General features: G+C 33.1%; 1 protein-coding gene across 1 annotated transcript; it reads right to left on the bottom strand.

Moving 5' to 3' along the window:
* Positions 1-10,937: 10,937 nt before the first annotated feature.
* LOC121121907 (tryptophan-rich protein TspO) lies at positions 10,938-12,041 on the bottom strand. Its single transcript, XM_040716895.2, has 3 exons — positions 11,844-12,041; positions 11,297-11,515; positions 10,938-11,229 (listed from the first exon to the last, which is right to left on the bottom strand). Exons 1-3 carry the CDS (start codon positions 11,958-11,960, stop codon positions 11,047-11,049), a joined length of 519 nt encoding a protein of 172 aa, XP_040572829.1. The 5' UTR covers positions 11,961-12,041; the 3' UTR covers positions 10,938-11,046.
* Positions 12,042-19,508: the final 7,467 nt, after the last annotated feature.

The following is a 19,508-nucleotide window of genomic DNA, read 5'->3' on the forward strand; positions in this document are numbered from 1 at the left end:
AAACTGGCCCCTCAAGTCCTTGAGGGAAAATGCAAGAGACATCGGGGTTCCACACCAAGCTGTCCAGAGAGCTATCAAAAAGTGGGTGGAAAAAACCTTATGGGTATGACACCAGCTATGAAAGAAACTCATCTTCTCAGTTGCAAGACTATTTTGAGTTCTTTTGAACTCTTCTTTTTTACCATTTTGGCCCCTGTACAGTCCTTATGCCAACTCCCTCGACAACACCTTTTGGGTGCATTTCGAGGGGAAGGCCTGCAGTGTCCGTCATCCAAACATCGAGGCCCTCAAAGCCATAGTCAGCCAGCACTGGGAAACCATGACAGAGTTATACATATTCAGTGGATGCTAGGCCTTGTGCCGCCGTTAGGCTGCTAAGGTAGGCTACATTAATGATTAAGAAATCTTAAAAAGACTTCTATTTATTGTATTAATTTTGTTGTAATTATATTATTAATAAATGTATTATATCTTGTTGAAAAAGTTTAAAATTCAAAGTGTTTACATTTTAATGGACCACTCTGTATAATGGACCCACTTTATAAGGAAAGAGTGTTACATAAATGTGGGCCATTAAATAACTGATAAAACCTAAGACGACTCTTCAGTAAATCGATGGGCTTTATCTGCGCATCCATTTTGCAAAACAAAATAATAATTTTGAATTGACTCAAAAGATTTCTCCAATAGTTACCTTTCTACCCCTTTCTACGGACCCAAAAAGTCCAGGACTTTTCTACCAAATTCAAAATCTCTAAAATCTTCGTTCCAAGTTTTCTAAAATTCAGTTATTTCACATAGTCCGTAAAAATATGCAATTGTATGTCTATTTTTCCACATTTCAAGGAGCAGAACTTTGCTTCTGGCGTTTTTTCTATAAAATAGTTGCACAATAAAGACTTGTTTTGCAAATTTCCTCTTACTCCATCTCCAACTTTTTTTATAAAGACCATAAATGCTTAAAATCTTTTCCTTTCCCTCTTTATATTGTGTTTTAAAAATAAAACATAGTTCAGGGCTACATTTGGAAGAAGTTTTTATAAATTAGACTTGACATACACCTCTTCATACTCCTGGTGGTAGGCTTATGTTAAAAGTTGTCTCTGTTCGTTTATCTATGGGGATATTTTAGCTTATTCAGTACTTTAGCCACTTGGTATGCAATTTCTTTGTTATGGCCATCGCCCTTTAGTGCCGCCATTACGTAATAATCGTTCACAATATTTTTCAATATTGCCTTCAGCAGCCCTTTCTTCTGATCTCCCGCTCTTTATTCCTCCTCTACTTGGTAGCAGTGAAAATCTTCATCCTCAAATCCTCTCCCTATTAATAAGCTCCTTCAAAATATGTATTGTCCGTGCCTGATGGCAAATCCTGCCATTGATTTTGGGAAAAAACCTTCGTAGCCATATTTAAAATTTTTGTCTTTTCCTTCTTGATTTCTATGCCAGATTTCTTCCTCAACTGCTCTATATATAGTTGTCGTCAGCATAGAATTGACTACACATTTTTTGCCACCAAATTCAATTCCTAGCAGTTTGTTATTTTTTACTTTAACGATCAAATGTAAAAGTACCAAATTAAAAAGATATGAAGATAAAGGGTCACCTTGACAACCAACTTTTGCACTTTATTGCCTGGGAGAAAACTCCATCCATATATAAGAAAGAGACTGCCTTTTCTTGATAATATCTAGTCGTCTCCTTTTCACCAATGCTGACCGCTTCTGTTTCTATCGCCAGCTTCAAACGGTCGAATTGTTCACAGTAGAGAGCAGAAAAAGAAGAAACTTCAACCACTGTTGTGCAACACGAACTGAAAGAGTTTGATGGTCGCTTTCGACGCGTTTTTCACTTTCAACAAGTAAAAATGTATGATATGGCAAATTTCTTCAATTCATAAAGGTTTGGCCCTTAAAGTTTTTTTTTTTTTTTGTTTTAGATCAAGTTTTTAGGGTATAACTAAGATTCAGTACCATATTTGGACATGGAAAAACGATATATATGAAAATCAAAGTAAATAATAAATTGATAAAAACGTTTCAGTATTTAAAAAATAAATTATTTATTACGTTATTACATTTAATAAAAAATGTATGTAACCACCAAAAAAATTAAAGACCTTACTTGGATACTTAAGTGACAATAATAAATGTGGGTTTCAGCCTGCGAGCAAAAATGCTGTTGCATTGTGTAATAAACAAGAAATACTCAGTTAAAAAGGGGGCAGTAAATCAAATTACTTTTTCCTAATATGTCCCGTCGGTATGTAAAAATAAAAGGAACATGATAATCACCTATCGCCTTGATAATTTGAAGAATGTGGGAAGTAGAGCAGCTTAGCTGTCATGAATTTTTATTGGATCAGCTGCAAGCAGTCGTTAGAGGAAGGAAATAAGCACAAATATAGAGCAAGAACATGAAGGCTGAAATTATACCAACCCCGATCCTCAATTCCACTCCGAGTCCAACATAGCCTTAAACATATAACTCTGGAGCAGACCCTCATTGTTACTGAAGGTGTACACTAATCGAAAAGAGCGTGAGGATAAGGCAGGAGCGAGATGTATAGTATTCCTAAATTAAGACCCATGACTGTTAATAACACCAGCTTGTTATATGATTTTTTAGAGGGGGAGGGGATATGCATTTTTAAATCAATTTACACCAAAGATGGGCGGTAATTCTTCTTTTAGAGGTAGATGTTAATACATACACACAACTGATTAAATAATGAACAAAAGAAAAGAAAGAATTGACGCAGTAACCGTTTTTCTTTTTCCAATTTTTAAATGTAGTTTTTTGTTTATTTTCCATTGCAAACTACTCAATTCCACTAATCATATAAAGATTCCGTCTTCAATAATTAACTAATGACGACAACAGATTTAGAAAATAAAAAATCCTGTTCAGATTATGAACTTAAAAAAATCTCTTTCCTTATTAATCCCCTAATTAATCCTGGAAATGCTGTGTACTATTGCTAGTAAAATATAATTTTCCAACGATGGTAATTTTCTGATGACAATATTCTGAATGTCAATATTACAAGAATTTGGATTATGCTGCAATAACAAAGGATTGAGAAGAAATCTTATAAATGTAGGGAACAGGTTCCATTGTCCTAATTGAAGCTCCACAACTTTTATTAATGCCCTCTGATATACTTGACTTCTCTGATGATGACAGTTTTTACATCTAATATGGATTATTTGTACCTATATAAAAGATCAAATTATGGTATTTTATTTCAAGAGTCCATAGTTAAGTCATAATCTTCATTTGCCACCCCCCTCTTCATATATTTTCAATTGATAAAGGAATTCCAACTGTATTTCCCCACTTTTTTTCATTTTAAGTAACCCACAAGTATTACTGTAATCCCGGCTGTATAAAAGGAAATGGCAGAGTAGAAAGACAGAGAACTAGGTACAATAAAAGAAAAAAAAGGTAGGTACGATATACCTTGTACACTGTTATAAGGTAGACTGTAAATAGCTTTCCTTTGGAGTTTGTTGCCCTCACAATAATAATACAACGTAAATCAACCCCCTGAATTGCTTTAAAGTTTAAACTGAATGAAGTTATGTACTCCATGCGGATCTATCCCATAATATTTGAAATTGGCGCCGTTTGCAATTTTTCCTTACCAATTTGTTCATCTGTTTATGTCTGGAAATGTTCCATTTATCAGTTAATTGTTTAAAAATGAAATGATGACCACATGATCATTTTTTGTACAAATTTAGATGGGCACAAAAAACTTAGTTTTTTATTCAAGCACGGTGTTTATTGTATCACGTAACCTTTCATCCAAAAAAACCGAAATAAGCCCCTAAAATCAGTTGGTAGTTAGATAATTCTTGAACATTTCGTCTCCACTATGGAATTATTATCCATTGATTGTTGATAATGGTTCACAACTTAACAAAGGCTTATCATAATTCAACCAACCAACGTTCAGAACACTGATTCGGAGAAAAGATGCAGAAACATCCATAGCTCGCTCGCTTGAAAAGAGCTTTCACTGATTGTGTGATGCCAAATACTTCTGCTTGAAAGACAGATGAATCGTTGTTCAACGAGGTCGATGATTGGTGAATCGACATATCACTTTGAGTAATAGTCTGTCCAGCACCTGTATTGTCATATTCATCTTTGGATCCTCTTGTGCATATTACTGTGTCAGGGTTGACAATCTGACAGTTGTCAATCCAGATAAGATTACCTTTAATGAAGTCACTTGGTTTATTCAATTTAGCTTGATCAATTGTCTTATCACAAGAGAAACGATACCTATGACGGAAGATTACCAATGGCATCCCAGGTGTCCTGTAGGAAATGCCTAGTTCTCCATCTTGACTCCGTTGCTTGTATGTAGAGGTGAAGGGGAGCAGCAAGCTCTATTTCTGTTTTGGGGTTGTCCTCTTACAAAAGGACCCCACGCCACCTGTTGACAGACTCTCAGAAGGAAAGGAGACTGCAGAGGTGCAAGAAAGTTCGTGCGTGGATCAAGGCAAATGAATCCAGAATAAAAATTTTCTCTGACATGAATATTTTCACCGTGGACCAAGTCTACAACCGTTGGAATGACTGTTAGCTTAGGGTCACCAGAGTAGGCCAAGGGGATGTTCTGTACAAAACATCCGGCTCAAACAATGGTCCTGGGGGTCGTGGCGTCCGACAGCAAGAACATGCCTCCCTTCTTTTTTAAGGCTGGGGAGAAAATCGGTAAGGAGACCTACTACAAGGACTGGGGTTCACCATACTGCCATCGCTCATGGTCACCTACCCAGAGGAAAACTATATGTAGACCCACGATGGTGCTCACTCCCACACATCGGCCAAATGCCAGAAGTTCTGCACTGACAACATGGCTGATTTTTGGCCCAAGGGCATGTTGCTACTATTTTTGCCACATTTGAACAAGTTGGACTTTGTTGTGTGGAAACTTTGGAGAGGGAGACTAACTGGACATCTCATCCGAACGTGGACTCCCTGAAGGTTGCAATTGTGAAGAGTGGAACAACTTGTCCGAGAAGTTCATCACCAACTCCTGGAAGGTTTTCTGTCGCAGTGTGGAGACTGTAATTACTGCTGAGGGCAGCCATATTGAGTAAACATATTCACAAAGGTCGTGTCTCAAAGTTTTGTAAAAAAAATTTCAAAATTATTTTTCAAAAAATAAAATTATTGACATTTTTCTAAAATCAGTCATTCAGTCCACGTTTTGCTTCCGAATCCTGTATATGAAGTAAAAAACCAACGAGGATTTTCTCATTTTCTTGATTTTTGTTCAAGATTGTTTTTATGCAGACGCATATAGTGTAATAATATTTTGCAAATTAAATTCCTTCACCTATCATTTGACGAGCGAATTCGTGGGTTTAATTCATAATTTAATAAAAATGAAATCTTTCATCCTTGCATGAAACATGAAACTCTATTCATTATTAGACATGAATCCAATGCGACATTGTTTCCTATCAATTATAGTTCAAGGTGTTTTATTTCTGCGCTGGACATTTTAGGAAAAACGATAATACAATTCAACTCCTACATATTCCTTTTTGAATATTTTATTGCGTTATATTTTAGTTAATAATGTAATATTAAATATTTATGGGAAGATATATTTATCGAACGGACCATGTTCAAAGTACAGACTGTTTGAGATAAATTTTACTAAGAGAATCATATGAAAAAAGTTATCATTATAATTTTTATTTTTAAAGTTACTTAAAAAATTTACTATAGAGATGTAGGCAAAACACTTTTATTCAATGAGTCCTCCATTTTGGACAAGGACTTTTTCCACAATATCCCTGAAAGAGGAACATCCCCTACTTACCTTTGCAGGCTCAAGATACATTTCTGCCGAGGTGATGGATCGCTCTAGGGAGGTAATATATATTGTTATGGTGTGTCCTGGGGGCATTGGCTTCTCACTTCCTTAAAGATAGTAATCCCATGGATTTAAGTATGGGAAGTTTGGAGGTCCAAAGTAATGTACATTGGTCTTCAATTATTCAATTGCTCTCTGGGATTTGTGTGCTGATGCAGTGTCATGCTGGAATGTGTAAGGCCTGCCACCAGCCAACATCTTCATCCAAGGTACAACAACTGTTTCTAGAAGATCCATATAAATATCTTGGTTGATTCTGAGGCCAACAATAAAGAAATAAGGACCCATAACACGGCATTCACTGTTGATTTCAATCAATTTCATAATAGAAGGCGAAATTTGGCTTCTGAAGACAACAGGGACTTTGTGAACATCTTGGCAGATCCACCTATAATTTTGGCTGTAAAATGATCTATCAACAGTGAAGACTTTTCATCAGAAAAGAAACGAAGGTAACCACTAGTAATCTTAGAGAGGAAATAAGTCTCTTCCCATGGATCACTCTTGTGACCTGTATCGGAACAGTAAGGAGAAGCCGATGCTTTAGGCGATATGAGATTAAGCCAAGATAATCAGAATCAGCTCTGTAGATCGTTGCTTTACTCACCTGGGGATCTTTTGCCAACTTACTCATTGGAGAACCTTGGGATGCACACTCCTTCCCCATGTTTATATTTGGTACATATTTCTTTATTCTCTTTTGTTCATAAAAACGTAATTTCAAAACTATTCTCCTACCTATCTACGTACGTACTTTAGACATAGCCCCTAATTTGTAATTTATTGTGGCATATAGTTGACATATATATTCGTTAAGCTTGCTATTAAAAAATACGGTTCAATTATTCAAAATTAAATTGATGAATATATTTGGTGGAAAAATATCTTTGAACAAGTAATGCTTCAGGAGGAATACAAAAATCAGCTTAAAAATACAAATTACCTCATTAAAAAACAGTTTTATAAACCCTAGAGAAGGGTGAAAATGCTAGGGTGTCTATGGCACCAATGACTGCTCCTCATGTAAAAAACAACAACAGAATAAAAAGCTTCAAATTGTTAGGGTAACGAATGTCATTTTCTTTTCTTTTGTAGAATAACGGCATTTCATATTATTCGAATTTATACTTCCTTACTCTCTTAACTAAGACCCAGATTCATGGGTTTCAAGTTTTGAAATCAGTTTGACGTAAAATTTGTAATCCTACTTCGTGGCGTCATAAATGCCATTCAACCGGGCTCTCAAGTTTTTGAATAAGTATTGACAAACGTATCTTTATGGGTTTTTTTTTCTTTTTCCCCTTACTAATAAGAATTAGTGTCTACTGAAGCTAACAAGTGCGTTTTGCCGCTTTGTTTTCAAATTTTATATGTTCACTAGCTAAGTTTTGTTGTCAACTGTCGATGTTTCTGCTTCACCACCTCCCGCCCCCCGTTATCAGTGTTCTGATCATGAATTGGTTGATTTCCAATTTTTTTTGTTAAGCTTTGAACAATTCCCAACAATTATAGGGACTGTTTGATGTACAAAAATAGCCACTCTGGCGCCCTCTGTTCATTCAAAATCCGACATAACCTCAAATTTTAAGTAGTTAGAGGAAGTCAAAAAACTTGTAAAAAAAACTTTGCCTAAAGCATGGAAGTTTTCACATTTTGTCATGTTTTCATTCATGATTGTTGTTTAAAATCCTCCTCACTAGCGCCATGCATCTGTAGAGTTGTCTTGCCGGACGTTGAACAGTGTATAGCAAATGTATAATAATTCCATAGTTGAGAAGAATTGGTCAACTATCAAGTAATTTTGGGTCTATTATTCAGTTTCTGTTTAAGAGAAAGGTTGGATAATACTAGGATATAAATAATTTATTAGATCATAGGATAATACAGCAAAGGCAACTACAAATGGCACCTAATAATTATGTACAAAACATGGATCAAGCTCTTCTATAAACTTAATTTTTTGAGTTTTTTGACAAAATTAAATAAATAGAGACCATATTTTAGTATGAAAGTTTCATAACGATTGTAATAAATGATGATATTAATACGATTTTTAAATGGATAAAAGGGACATCAATTATGAGGAAAAGTAGTCGTAAGGTGAACAATTTATTGTCATACTTTGTTAGTATTTAATTTAGAGTTATAAACAATATTATATTAAATTATTTTTTTCAGACAGAGAGGGATATCATATGAAACAAAGTTAAAGCTTTAATTATAGAACCATTGTATAATAATATTGTCTAGTCTCATTGAAATTTAGTAACTGATACAATTAATTCCATAATTATCTGGAGTAGCACCAGATTTACTGAGCAAACCTCATCGGTGGGTTTAATAACTTTTTAAGAAAAAAAATAAAATGGCAGGCTCTTAATGAACATGTACAATTTATATTTTCTTTAATTCATAATGTTCACTCTTTTTTTTATAAATCACGTGGCATAGTGTATATCTCCACCAAATCATCAACATTTCAATAATAAAATATGAACATTTTTCAATTAAAATAGATATTTAAAATGATGGTTTCTACATTTTCATGACATATAATCTAAAATAAAGATTTTCTAAATAATCCCATGACAAAAAATTGACAGAATAACAAGTTTTAATGGTAATTTTGATTTTTTTCTTCTTCAGAATAAAATTTTGTTTGATTTGGTAGAGATAAACATTATGCCACGTGATTTATAAAAGAAGATGAATGATGTATTGAATTAAGAATAAAATAAATTGTACATACGACTAAGAACCTTTCATTTTATTTTTTTGTTTCTAGTATTATATAATCTTAAGGATGACTCTAATAAAATTCAATAAATTCAAAAATAACTTTTGAAGTAATTTCTTATCAAGCCTTTCCTCCCTGAACTCTCCAAAATAATCATCCAGCTCATTCAAGTAAACGAGCTCTATCACCCACAGTTGTATAAAAAAAATTGATGACTTGTAGAATAAGTACAATAAAAATTTAATTATGAGGAAAGTATTAAAGCACGCATGTACCTTATAAATGTTGCGTACAAGTTGCAATGTATGTGAAGCTATAACTGGTATAAGAAAGTTGTACAAGTTCCAATTTCTTCGTCTTATAATGCATTATTTAATTACAACATTGCTCAATCTAATAATAATCAACTATTAATTGATACAATCATTCCATCTTGGTTAATATCCATTTACTACTAATATGAATGTTAACATTGGAACTTTATAATTTTGACAAATAATACTTATATTATAATAATTTGTATTAAAGTAGCCAAAAATTACACCATTACTTTATGAATCATCCATGTAATATTCAATTACTTTATGATCCTTTTCTAAAGACAGTCAATCCTTCATTTAAAATTATTTATTCCATTTTTTGGTTGTAACTTGTACAGTTTGATTATACAAGTTGCAACTTAGACAAAACATATTAAAAAAGTAATCCGTCGTCATTTATTCATGCAACAAACCTGATTTTCTCCGATTTTAGTTGCAATTGTTTCAGTCACCTTAGGCGTCCTTACAATCCTCTTATACAGCCTTGACCTGACCTCCTGGAATACTTTTTTTTTTTGGCTCTCCAGATGAAACTGCGACTAATATTCAAAACTTTGATGATATTTTTCTGGGATATACTACTGTCCACATCTTTAGAACGACAGTATGCTTGTTTGCAAGGTCAATTGTTTGTCTCATCACAAATGAATCAAAATATGTAAGGTTGTATAATTCTGGGATCCCAGCATAATTATAAGGCTGATATTAATTTTATGCGGAACAAATTTGAGCTTTATAACCAAACGCCTACTAATTTAGGCGAAAGTATTTCCTGAATAGAACGATAAAATTATAATACAATTCATCATCGATACAATCATTTGTAATATGTTGCAAGGTTCATTTACAAATATACATTTGTATGACTAAAATTCTAATACAAAAATAAGAATTTATACATATTTCTAACTCTAAGTGACCAAGTCCGAGAACTATTCATACAATTTGCATTTACTACGTCAAAAATATATCAGTTATCTATCTGTATATTCCAAAACACTAATAAATCTATTAAAAAAGAAAAATTAATTGATCAAATGTTGGCTTTGTTCTATATTGATGAGAGTCACATGTTTTTTCAACCGTTTTCAAATATCAAATGCTCTATTTTAAATTGATATTTGGCTCGATTGTGTAAAGTTTTTGCGAATATTCAGACCGATGGCTGTTCTCACGTAACAACAGTTGATTATTATTTATTTCTTAATCATTCCGAATGTTCCTTCACATCAAATAATATAGTAGTTATATTCCCTTGGTTAATATGGGCCCCTTGGTAATATGAGACACCTTTTTATACAGTTTACTATTCATTCACTAACTATATTAGTGGATTAAATTTGTTCTGCAAACAAAGAAAAATAGTAAAGATGGAGCTGACCCATCTTTGGATTTTGACATATATTTGTAAAACTTTCCAAAATAGGAGCTGTGGCCTATATAAACCCGAATAAACACTTGTTGCCCACATTATATTTGCTGTCTAAGTCATTTATCCATAATATAATATGCATTCTTACCTAATTAAAACATAAATAAAAGCAATAAACCTATAAATACAACTTTGCGACCTTTATGCATGGGGGTTATATGGGCCAATTTCATGTTTAAAAAATGTCTATAACTGCAAATATTTCTTTGTGTGCTAGAAATAAGTGCTAAAAAAATTAACACAAAATATAAAGGTACATCTACTATAAAATTTCTAGCTACATGACTATAATAGATTAAAAAATATAAGTGATATTGAATAAGCGTCTATATATTACCTCTATAACAAGATAACAATAAACGGTGACTAATGACTACAAGGAGGATTCTATTGTCTAAGATAGGATTCATATTATGACGTTGAAATGCAATTTTAGATAGACTTAATTAATTAATTACATTTTTAGCAATATCTTAACGTTGTTGACACAAATGATCTAAACTTATTAGTTTATCAATTATAAGTTCATAAAAATGATTCTCGATTGTGAGAAAAATATACTATATTTGAAAGGTATAAAAGCATAGAATAATCTCATTAAAATATAAGATAGAAAATAACGGATATTCATCAAAGTGACATGATACAATCTATCAAATAGTTATCTCCACAAATTTACTATCATTTAAAACCATAAAAGAATAGTTAAGATAAGCAGCAAATGACGTCCAGATTAAATACGGTACAAAGAGCACGCCAGCAGGATGGCATATGCGAAAAAATGCAATCATTGTGGTCAAAATTCCACTCCAAAGGATCACAATCGTATAAAAAGCCTATAAGAAAACAAGAGACATTTATTTTTTGAAATTAAAGACTAAATGAAGTATAAGAAGTAAATACCAGGCTAATCTGTTTGTAACCGAAGAAAATGGGGGACCAAGACCAATTGACTAATAATTGCACAAAATAGGCAAGAAGTGCTACCTTTACAGGTATATCAAGTTTATTTCCTCCGGATTTATATACTAAATAACTAGCATATCCCATAGAAAAGTAAATAAATGTCCATACTGGACCAAAAACCCAACTCGGAGGCTCCAGATATGGATGCTTCAGACTCTGAAAAAGAAATAAGAGTATAGAATATGAATCAGCACTTCCTTTGAAGTTACAAATTATTAATAGATTTAATGATCTAAAGCAGGCCTAGGCAACCATCGAGACATGGAGTACCAACTTCAACATTTTAAATCAATGAGTGTGCTACTATCAACAATAATGGTAAAAAACACACACAAACTACGGAATATGTTCTAATTTGCGCCTGTCAGTGAATATGCCTCCGCTTGCCTTAGGTTGCCGATCCCTGATCTAAAGCAAGAAGTATTGTGTAGGGAAACAACGAGGGATTATGCCCCGGACTTTTGGTATTTTTACAGATACTTACGTCATACCATTCTTTATCCATTTTGCTGCCAGTTATGAGGATTGCCACGAAGCTTCCAACCATGGGAAGAAGAGAGGCTCCAATCATTTTCAAATTGATTTTCCGTAAATACTCCATAATTATTCCAAGTTAGCTTTTGACTGTTATTTGACGTTGACGTATATAGTACGCAATGCTAGAGCTATGTAATCTGTTATCATATTTTTATATACGCAGCTTATATTATGTAATAAGAAATAAACATTCATTTCTACTTGTGACAGTCTGTGTGAATGGATAAAACCGTTCAGTAAGGTATACATGGAATACAATATTATGAACGCAGGATAGACAACTGGTATTAATATTACTATGGTAAAGCGTACATTGTAGGATTCTCTTTTACCATAAAGGTTCCAGGACTAGAAATGACTTGGGAAGGTTGTCACATACGTTATAAATATAATAATGTGAAATAATATACATTAAGGGAAAATGGGATACTTATACGATCTGAACATATTATAAAATAGATTTAATATCATTAAATCTATATATCTAATATCCAAATTATTCTCATAAAACTTCGTGACTCAATCATTCATTTTAATCCACAATCAAGGATAAAACATATTAATATATAGTTTATGTAAATTTTTATTTTTTGATTTCGTAATATTTACATATAATGACAACCATTCTAAAATGATCTTTTATTCTGTGAAATATTTTTTGCTCAAAATCTACCAAAATTAAATATAATTACGTCGATTATACGACTAAATATACATAAATAATTAATAGTATAGAAGCAGAAGGATTCACACCCGTTTAAATATGTTTTATATTCAATGTAATTGATTAGTATGCGTTAGTTATTTATTCGAATATAACTTAATTATATTAAATTTCGGAACTTTATTCAACGCAACCTTGGATTGCTTATTTAAATATTCAAGTAGAAAGTTAAAAACACCATATTGAAAAAATGTACTAAAATCAAAGGTTTTTTAAGGCCATTTTTTTAAAAGTTGTAATATAATTTTGGTTCCGTTTCCTTAAAAATGGAAGCATAATCCGACTCACCCCCTACATCTATGTTTTGGGATAAGAATTAGGGGCGTTTGCAGGATACTTGCTACGGAGCATACATGTTACACTCCCAATGACTTTAAAATGTAAAGTTATACTATTGAATGTTTTCCTTTGTTTATCAAATCTACATAAAAAGTGAGTTGCCTCACGCTTACAATTATAGAGAATTTTGGCACGAAAAGTAAACATGATAGATAGGATTTGATGAGATATATTTCTATTAAAAAACATGAGATTTTAATTTTATTTTATTAAATGTCATAGTCGAGCATGTTGTTGAATTAATTAACATTCTTGTAATATATTATTAGTTTCAAAATTCAGTTCACATCATTTATTCTGATTCCAACAGTATAAAGGGGACTTGTTAGACCCCATTTTAATTATATATATACTCGTATTATATATGTATATATATAGTAAATATATTACATTTAATCATGTTTTGTTTTTGTGTAATTTCATGTTATACTTTAATTATCAATCACAATAAATAGTAAAAAAATATTTTTTTAATTTTATTTTTAACTATGCTTTATTTCTGTAAATGCTTCATTTGTTTGTCTTAAATTTTACTTTATGCTGACAAACTGTAATAAAAAGTAAAATAAATGCTTGAATATCACAAATGGCAGTTTTTACATGTTTTCTACTGTTGTAACATTTCTAATCTTACTTATGTACCATGTCTCTTCCTGCCTTGTATCATATCCTCAATCTCCACTATATATTTTTTTTCAAAATTTCAAAGTCATGACTAGTGATGGGACGATATAAAAAAAAATATCGATGCCGATTCCAATTCTTTAATATTTTAAACAATTGTTAAAGAAATACAATTTTGCTATCAGGGGGGTCTACAGGTTTATACTTCGAGACTAGGTAAAACACTAGGCCCCAAAGCAGTTTAAAATCCACATCCGCCCTGTTTCTAAGCATTTATGACCCTTTTATAATATGGGATAACACACCCCGAACCATAAGTTGTGCAGGTAAATGGATGGCCCCGGGGAAAGTCAAATTCTATCCTCGCGTATTCTCTAAGCAACGAACAACCCTTTCAATATGCAAGAATATACCCCGGCCCTACGGTTGTAGAGTTGAAATATTGGCCCACAAAGTAATTTTAACTTCCCTACCACCGCGTTTCTGAACATCAAGGACCCCTTCGAACACCTAGGTCAAGGGGATGTGTAGATAAGCTCCAGGGCCCTGAGGTAGGTTAATTTTTTCAGCTACGTCTTTCCTGGGCATCCAGAAGCCCTTTTAATATCCAAAAATATAACCAAGTTCTTAGATTGAAGAGAACAAGTGCTGGACCCCAATGTAGTTTAAATTCTACCGCTATCGCGTTTCTATGACACATCCCGGCCCATGAGTTGTACACCATCTACTTCAATGCAAGTACTAGATAATTTTTGTACAATGTTTACGTGATGTTTGGTGTTAAATAGGAAATTTATATAAATACTTAGAAATATAATAGGCATGTATTACAGTTGTATTGTTTATCATACTATCATTTTAAATGAAATTAAAATATGCAATCGTATATATCAAGAAATTTAATATCATTTTTGCCCAAATGTCCTTCGGCGAAATGTCTGTTCGGAAAATCGTTCTTCGGCGAAATGACATCCCTAGAATCCTCTCACTTTCACTTATGATACGGCATAACATTTTGGAATAGTTTAATTTATTGTAAAAATATGACTTGATTCCGGAGATGAATCAAGGGCGTGATCATTAATAAATTGAAAAGCCTCATTATTTTTCTTAAGCACGATATTTTTTTACAACGACTATCCTAATACTATAAAATTGGAGGTTATAGCGGGAAATTGCTCACTATCATCCCTCCATTTATGTATTTTATCTTTATATTATATTATATTAGCTGCAATCAGCAAGGAGGGTGGTCTGAAAAGTTTCCGACTTAACAAAGATACAAGACATTTTATCTAAGTTTTTTATTTAATTTTTCAACATATTCTTCTTGTAACTCTGCACAGTTCTCCCAGCGATGCTCCGATCTCCGTAACCCGTCCAAATATTACTCGGCAGATTTCGTTGGAAAATAATTGTTCAAGTGATTTGTGTTTTGGGGTCAATTACTTTGAGTTACATTGACTTAGACGCACCAAATTTTAATCCTTTATTTACAGGCTATTATTTGAATATATTTAAAGGTGACATATAAAAAATATAGACCATGGTTTTGCTCATTTTCACAAAAACAATTACATAAAACCACCCAAACCACTGTTACAAAAAACCTGCGCCCCCAAAATGGCTGACACTTTAGTGAGTAATTGTCCCCAGATGCTTCATAGATGTGACTAGTTTTTATTTAAGAATGCTGCCATCTTCAAATTGAAATTGGAAACTTTTCAGACCACTCTTGTATGTGACCAAGGAAATAAACACAAGGACATATGTAGATAAGGATTTATTTGATGTCGATCCTTAATTCTACTCTGAGTCCAATAGGGACTTGTACTAATAATTCCCAAAAAATCTTCTTTATTCCTCTCCGTCTCTCATGAGCACATGCAATAGTCATTACTTTATACTTCAAAGTTATCTCTTCAAGAATTTTAGAATAATAATAACTGCTTTGGAAGATGAATAAAAAAACCTCTTCAGATGACTAACTAACAAAAACCATCACACCCGTTAAATTCATATTTTATACAACTCTGTCCCTGATATGGGGCATTCCATGTTAAGTTTATACACTCTTTCTAAATTTTTGACATGTTGGTCATCACTGATTTTGATATTTTTTAGCCAGGGTATCTATCCCAACAAAGAAAGAAAACGTGTGTAATTTTAGAGCCTGTTTGGGAGTCCCTCAAAGTTTAGCCCCCTTTGAAAGACCTTCGAACTTGAGTAAGTCATACCTCCATTTAGAAAAGACTGATTTTTCATTTTTTATGCATTAAAATACTTTCATGGGTATGAGTTTCAACTCATATTTTATAAAAAAAATGGCATATGTGCAAAAAATACTATAAAAACATTATTACAAAATATAAATAATGGTACCCCTGCCAAGCTTCATAATTGATTTCTCCAATCTGATTTTTTTTAGAGACAATCTATATATATAGGAGGAGAAGGGTGGAGCCTTCTTTTTTAGGATTTTTACATGAGAGAATGAATTACTCCTGTAAGGAAGAGAACCTCTAAAATTTAAAATAGTATTTGTGCAGAGAAAATATTATAATTATATTTAAATTAATATATATTTATTTCATTACACATTTTTAAAGCAATTTACATCAAAGATAGGAAATAATGCATATTGAAAAGGGAGAAGTTCCCTGATGACCGATTAAATTATGAACAAAAAAGAAGAACGAGCACACGCGACAACCGTTTTTCCTTTTCTATTTGCTATAATTAGTTTTTTCTTTATAGACTCCCCTCTTTAATCATGGGGTAAAAATGACTGATAGCTACTACGACTTTGAGTATGTTTTTTTACTATCTATCTACAAAAATCCACTTACTGGAACAGTATATTGAATAATTTGTTCATTATGTATAGCATATTCTTTAATTAAACTTTGGGCCATACTGCTGTGAGATGAAGAAAATAAACAAATCCCAACGTGTATCTTGTAAGGATAAAGAGAAGAATTACTCCGATACGAATCCCCAATTTTTATCATTGTTAGTCCAACTAATCTGGTCCCATCCAGTCCAGTCCAATGTTATCAGAACAAGGTGAGGCAACAAGAAAATCATTGGGAAAATACTGCAGATTGATTATGTAATTCTTTCTCTTTCTGGTGACGTCATTGGGTGGATTTGTTTTGGGTCAATTTTATACATAAAAAGTAAATTTCCCGCGTTAATGATGGGAAAAAACTTAAACATTAAGGGGTTTCAATTATTCTATATCGTTATATTCCCGTTTTTATTGTCCCAATGACATCATCCGTCCTGTCCATGGAGAAAGAAAAATATAGACATGACAAGGTACGCGAAAAACTGTTCCATTGTCTTGCGCTGTTAACTTTGGTATGCTGATCAGAAAGCATTCCTCCGAAACTCCCATCAATTTAATATGTTATTCCCCACCCCTCCGGGTTTCAACGTAATATCTACTTATAAATTAAACACAACAGCTGCATTAAACTTCTCAAAATTAGAATATTTATTTTTGTCTGCCTAATCAAGGACATCTCAAGGAAGACAGTGCATTTCTTCCTTTTTTTTTCATTTCCACGAACTCAGGTCGAAGGTATATTACCAAGTGATCCATTAAAATCTGAACACTTTGAATTTTAAAGTTCAACAAGATATAATTTATGAATGAAAAATTAATTTTCCACAAAATTAATATTAAAAATAGATGGTTGTCTGAGCTCTCTTAATTATTAATTGCCCTTAGCCGCAATGATGGCTTCTAGGTGGTGGTGGTAGGCCTATCACCAACAGCGAATGTAGTCCACTGTTATGGCGTCCAAGTGCTGGCTTGCAGTGGCTGTGAGGGCCTCTTCAGGCCTTCTCCTCGATTTATAACTATAATAAAATACAATGAATTTCTGTTATAGAATAGCTTTTGTGTGGCGATAACATATAAACATTTAAAAATTCCTCTTTCAGTAAAAAACTTATTATGCGTTTTTCTCTGTTATAGCAAAAAATCCCAGCTTGCGTTTATGTTATTGCAATACATTTTTGTAGGAAAAATGTATATATATGTTTTATTATGCATTTTTAAAACAATTTACATCAAAGATAGAAACGAATTCTTCTTTCAGAGTGAAATGGTAACAACCCAGCGACCTAATCAATAATGAACAAAAAGAATAAAGAGCACACGCCACGCCCTTTTATTATTTCCTAATTTTTAAATGTAGTTATTTCATAAACTCTTTAAAAATCATTCATTAGAGTAGAGTAGTTAGTGATGCAAAACGAGCGCGAGGAGAGGACCTTAACGTCAACAGTTTGATATAGATTTGGAGAGGGGGGGAGAGATAAATTGATTTATTTATAAAGAGGAGAACCTTCTTTTATAAATAGCATTAATTCAGGGGAAATATTATAATTATATTGAAATTCATATATGTTTATTTTATAATGCATTTTAAAACAACTTACATCAAAGATAGACAATAATGCATACTTCAGAGGGAGAAGATAACTCCCCTACGACCGATTAAATAATTAACAGAAAAGAATGAAGGTCCGTCCTTCATACCAGTTCTAAAACTTATAAAGTTTGGTCATAATACACGTCACTCAACTTTATTGATAGTCTGTAGGTCTTAAAGAACGCTTGTAAGACTGAACTGGACCGAATAAATCAGGATGACACATCAATACCCGTGGTATATTCCTAGGTAAGAGGAGAAGACGTTGCCTTGATTCTTCTGTATTTTGAAGTGTTGGATGAAGTTGAGCATTCCTTCATTATTGATGAATTAAGATGGTTTTGGGAGAGATAGGGATCTCGAGGAAGTGGTCTCAAAAGTTATTACTACATTACAATGTAAAGGGTGATTCAAAACGAGCTGTTTTTTCCAGTAGGGAGTTTTTGACAGGCGCGCACGAGTTCTGTCCAATTCATACGTCATTTTTACTCCGTTTAGTTGTACAATTCTTCCTGGAAAGATAACGCCACAACAACGTGTACAAATTGTTCAATTGTACTATGAAAATTAGCATTCAGTGAAATAAGTTTTTCGCAAATTACGCCCAACTTATGATCCACATAATCGACCTTCAGAATCCACAATTCGCAGAATAATAGAAAAATTTGAATGAGCAACAACTTGTTTGGATGCCCCGTCGTCTGGTAGGCCACGTACAGCTCGCAGCGTAGAAAATATTGCGGCTGTAGCCGAGAGTGTAGCCGAAGATCGTGAATAATCGATTCGCCATGATAACAGACTTTTTGGTACCTCAAATTGAAGAACATAGTCTCCACGATATTTGGTTCCAACAAGACGGTGACACTTGCCACACAGCGGGCGTAACAATGGACTTATTGGGACATCATTTTTGTGAGCAATTAATTTCACGTTTTGGCACGGAGAATTGGCCACCAAGATCGTGTGATATCACGCATTTGGAATTTTTTCTTTGGGGCTACGTAAAAGCAAAAGTCTATGTGGATAAACCAGCGACGTTTGTAGCATTGGAAGCAAATATTGAGCGAGTTATTCGTGAGATTCCGGGCATAATGCTTGAACGTGTCATCGAAAATTGGCCTGAAAGAATGAACCATTTAAAGTCGAGTTGCAGCCAACATATGAAGGGTATTATTTTCCAGAAATACTTGTAAAGGATTGTTTTTTCGGTTCATAATAAAGTTTAGACGATAATATAGTATTTCATGTGTTTTATTTCTACAATCCAAAAACCGCTCGTTTTGAATCACCAAGATTATATATGTCCGGAGCACAAAAACGAGTTTGTGAGGGCAAAATTGGCCGAGAGGACAGAAGAAGATAGAGTGCGGGAATAGAATAAAAGAAACTATCTTAACTGGAGCCAAGGCTAGAGTTCTAGGATTTATTTACCAAGTGTAGGATTAAAAATTGAATCATCTCTTCTCCACTTCTTTATTCT

This window comes from Lepeophtheirus salmonis, chromosome 7 (genome assembly GCF_016086655.4).
Source record: "Lepeophtheirus salmonis chromosome 7, UVic_Lsal_1.4, whole genome shotgun sequence".
Taxonomy (NCBI): domain Eukaryota; kingdom Metazoa; phylum Arthropoda; class Copepoda; order Siphonostomatoida; family Caligidae; genus Lepeophtheirus; species Lepeophtheirus salmonis.

Bases quoted from the DNA above. Each gene is read 5' to 3' on its own strand.
- LOC121121907 (XM_040716895.2), bottom strand. From the start codon at position 11,960: ATGGAGTATTTACGGAAAATCAATTTGAAAATGATTGGAGCCTCTCTT. The intron at 11,516-11,843 runs GTAAGTATCTGT...TTTCTTTTTCAG, and splicing joins TGGATAAAGAATGGTATGAC to AGTCTGAAGCATCCATATCT. The intron at 11,230-11,296 runs GTATTTACTTCT...GTTTTCTTATAG, and splicing joins GTTACAAACAGATTAGCCTG to GCTTTTTATACGATTGTGAT.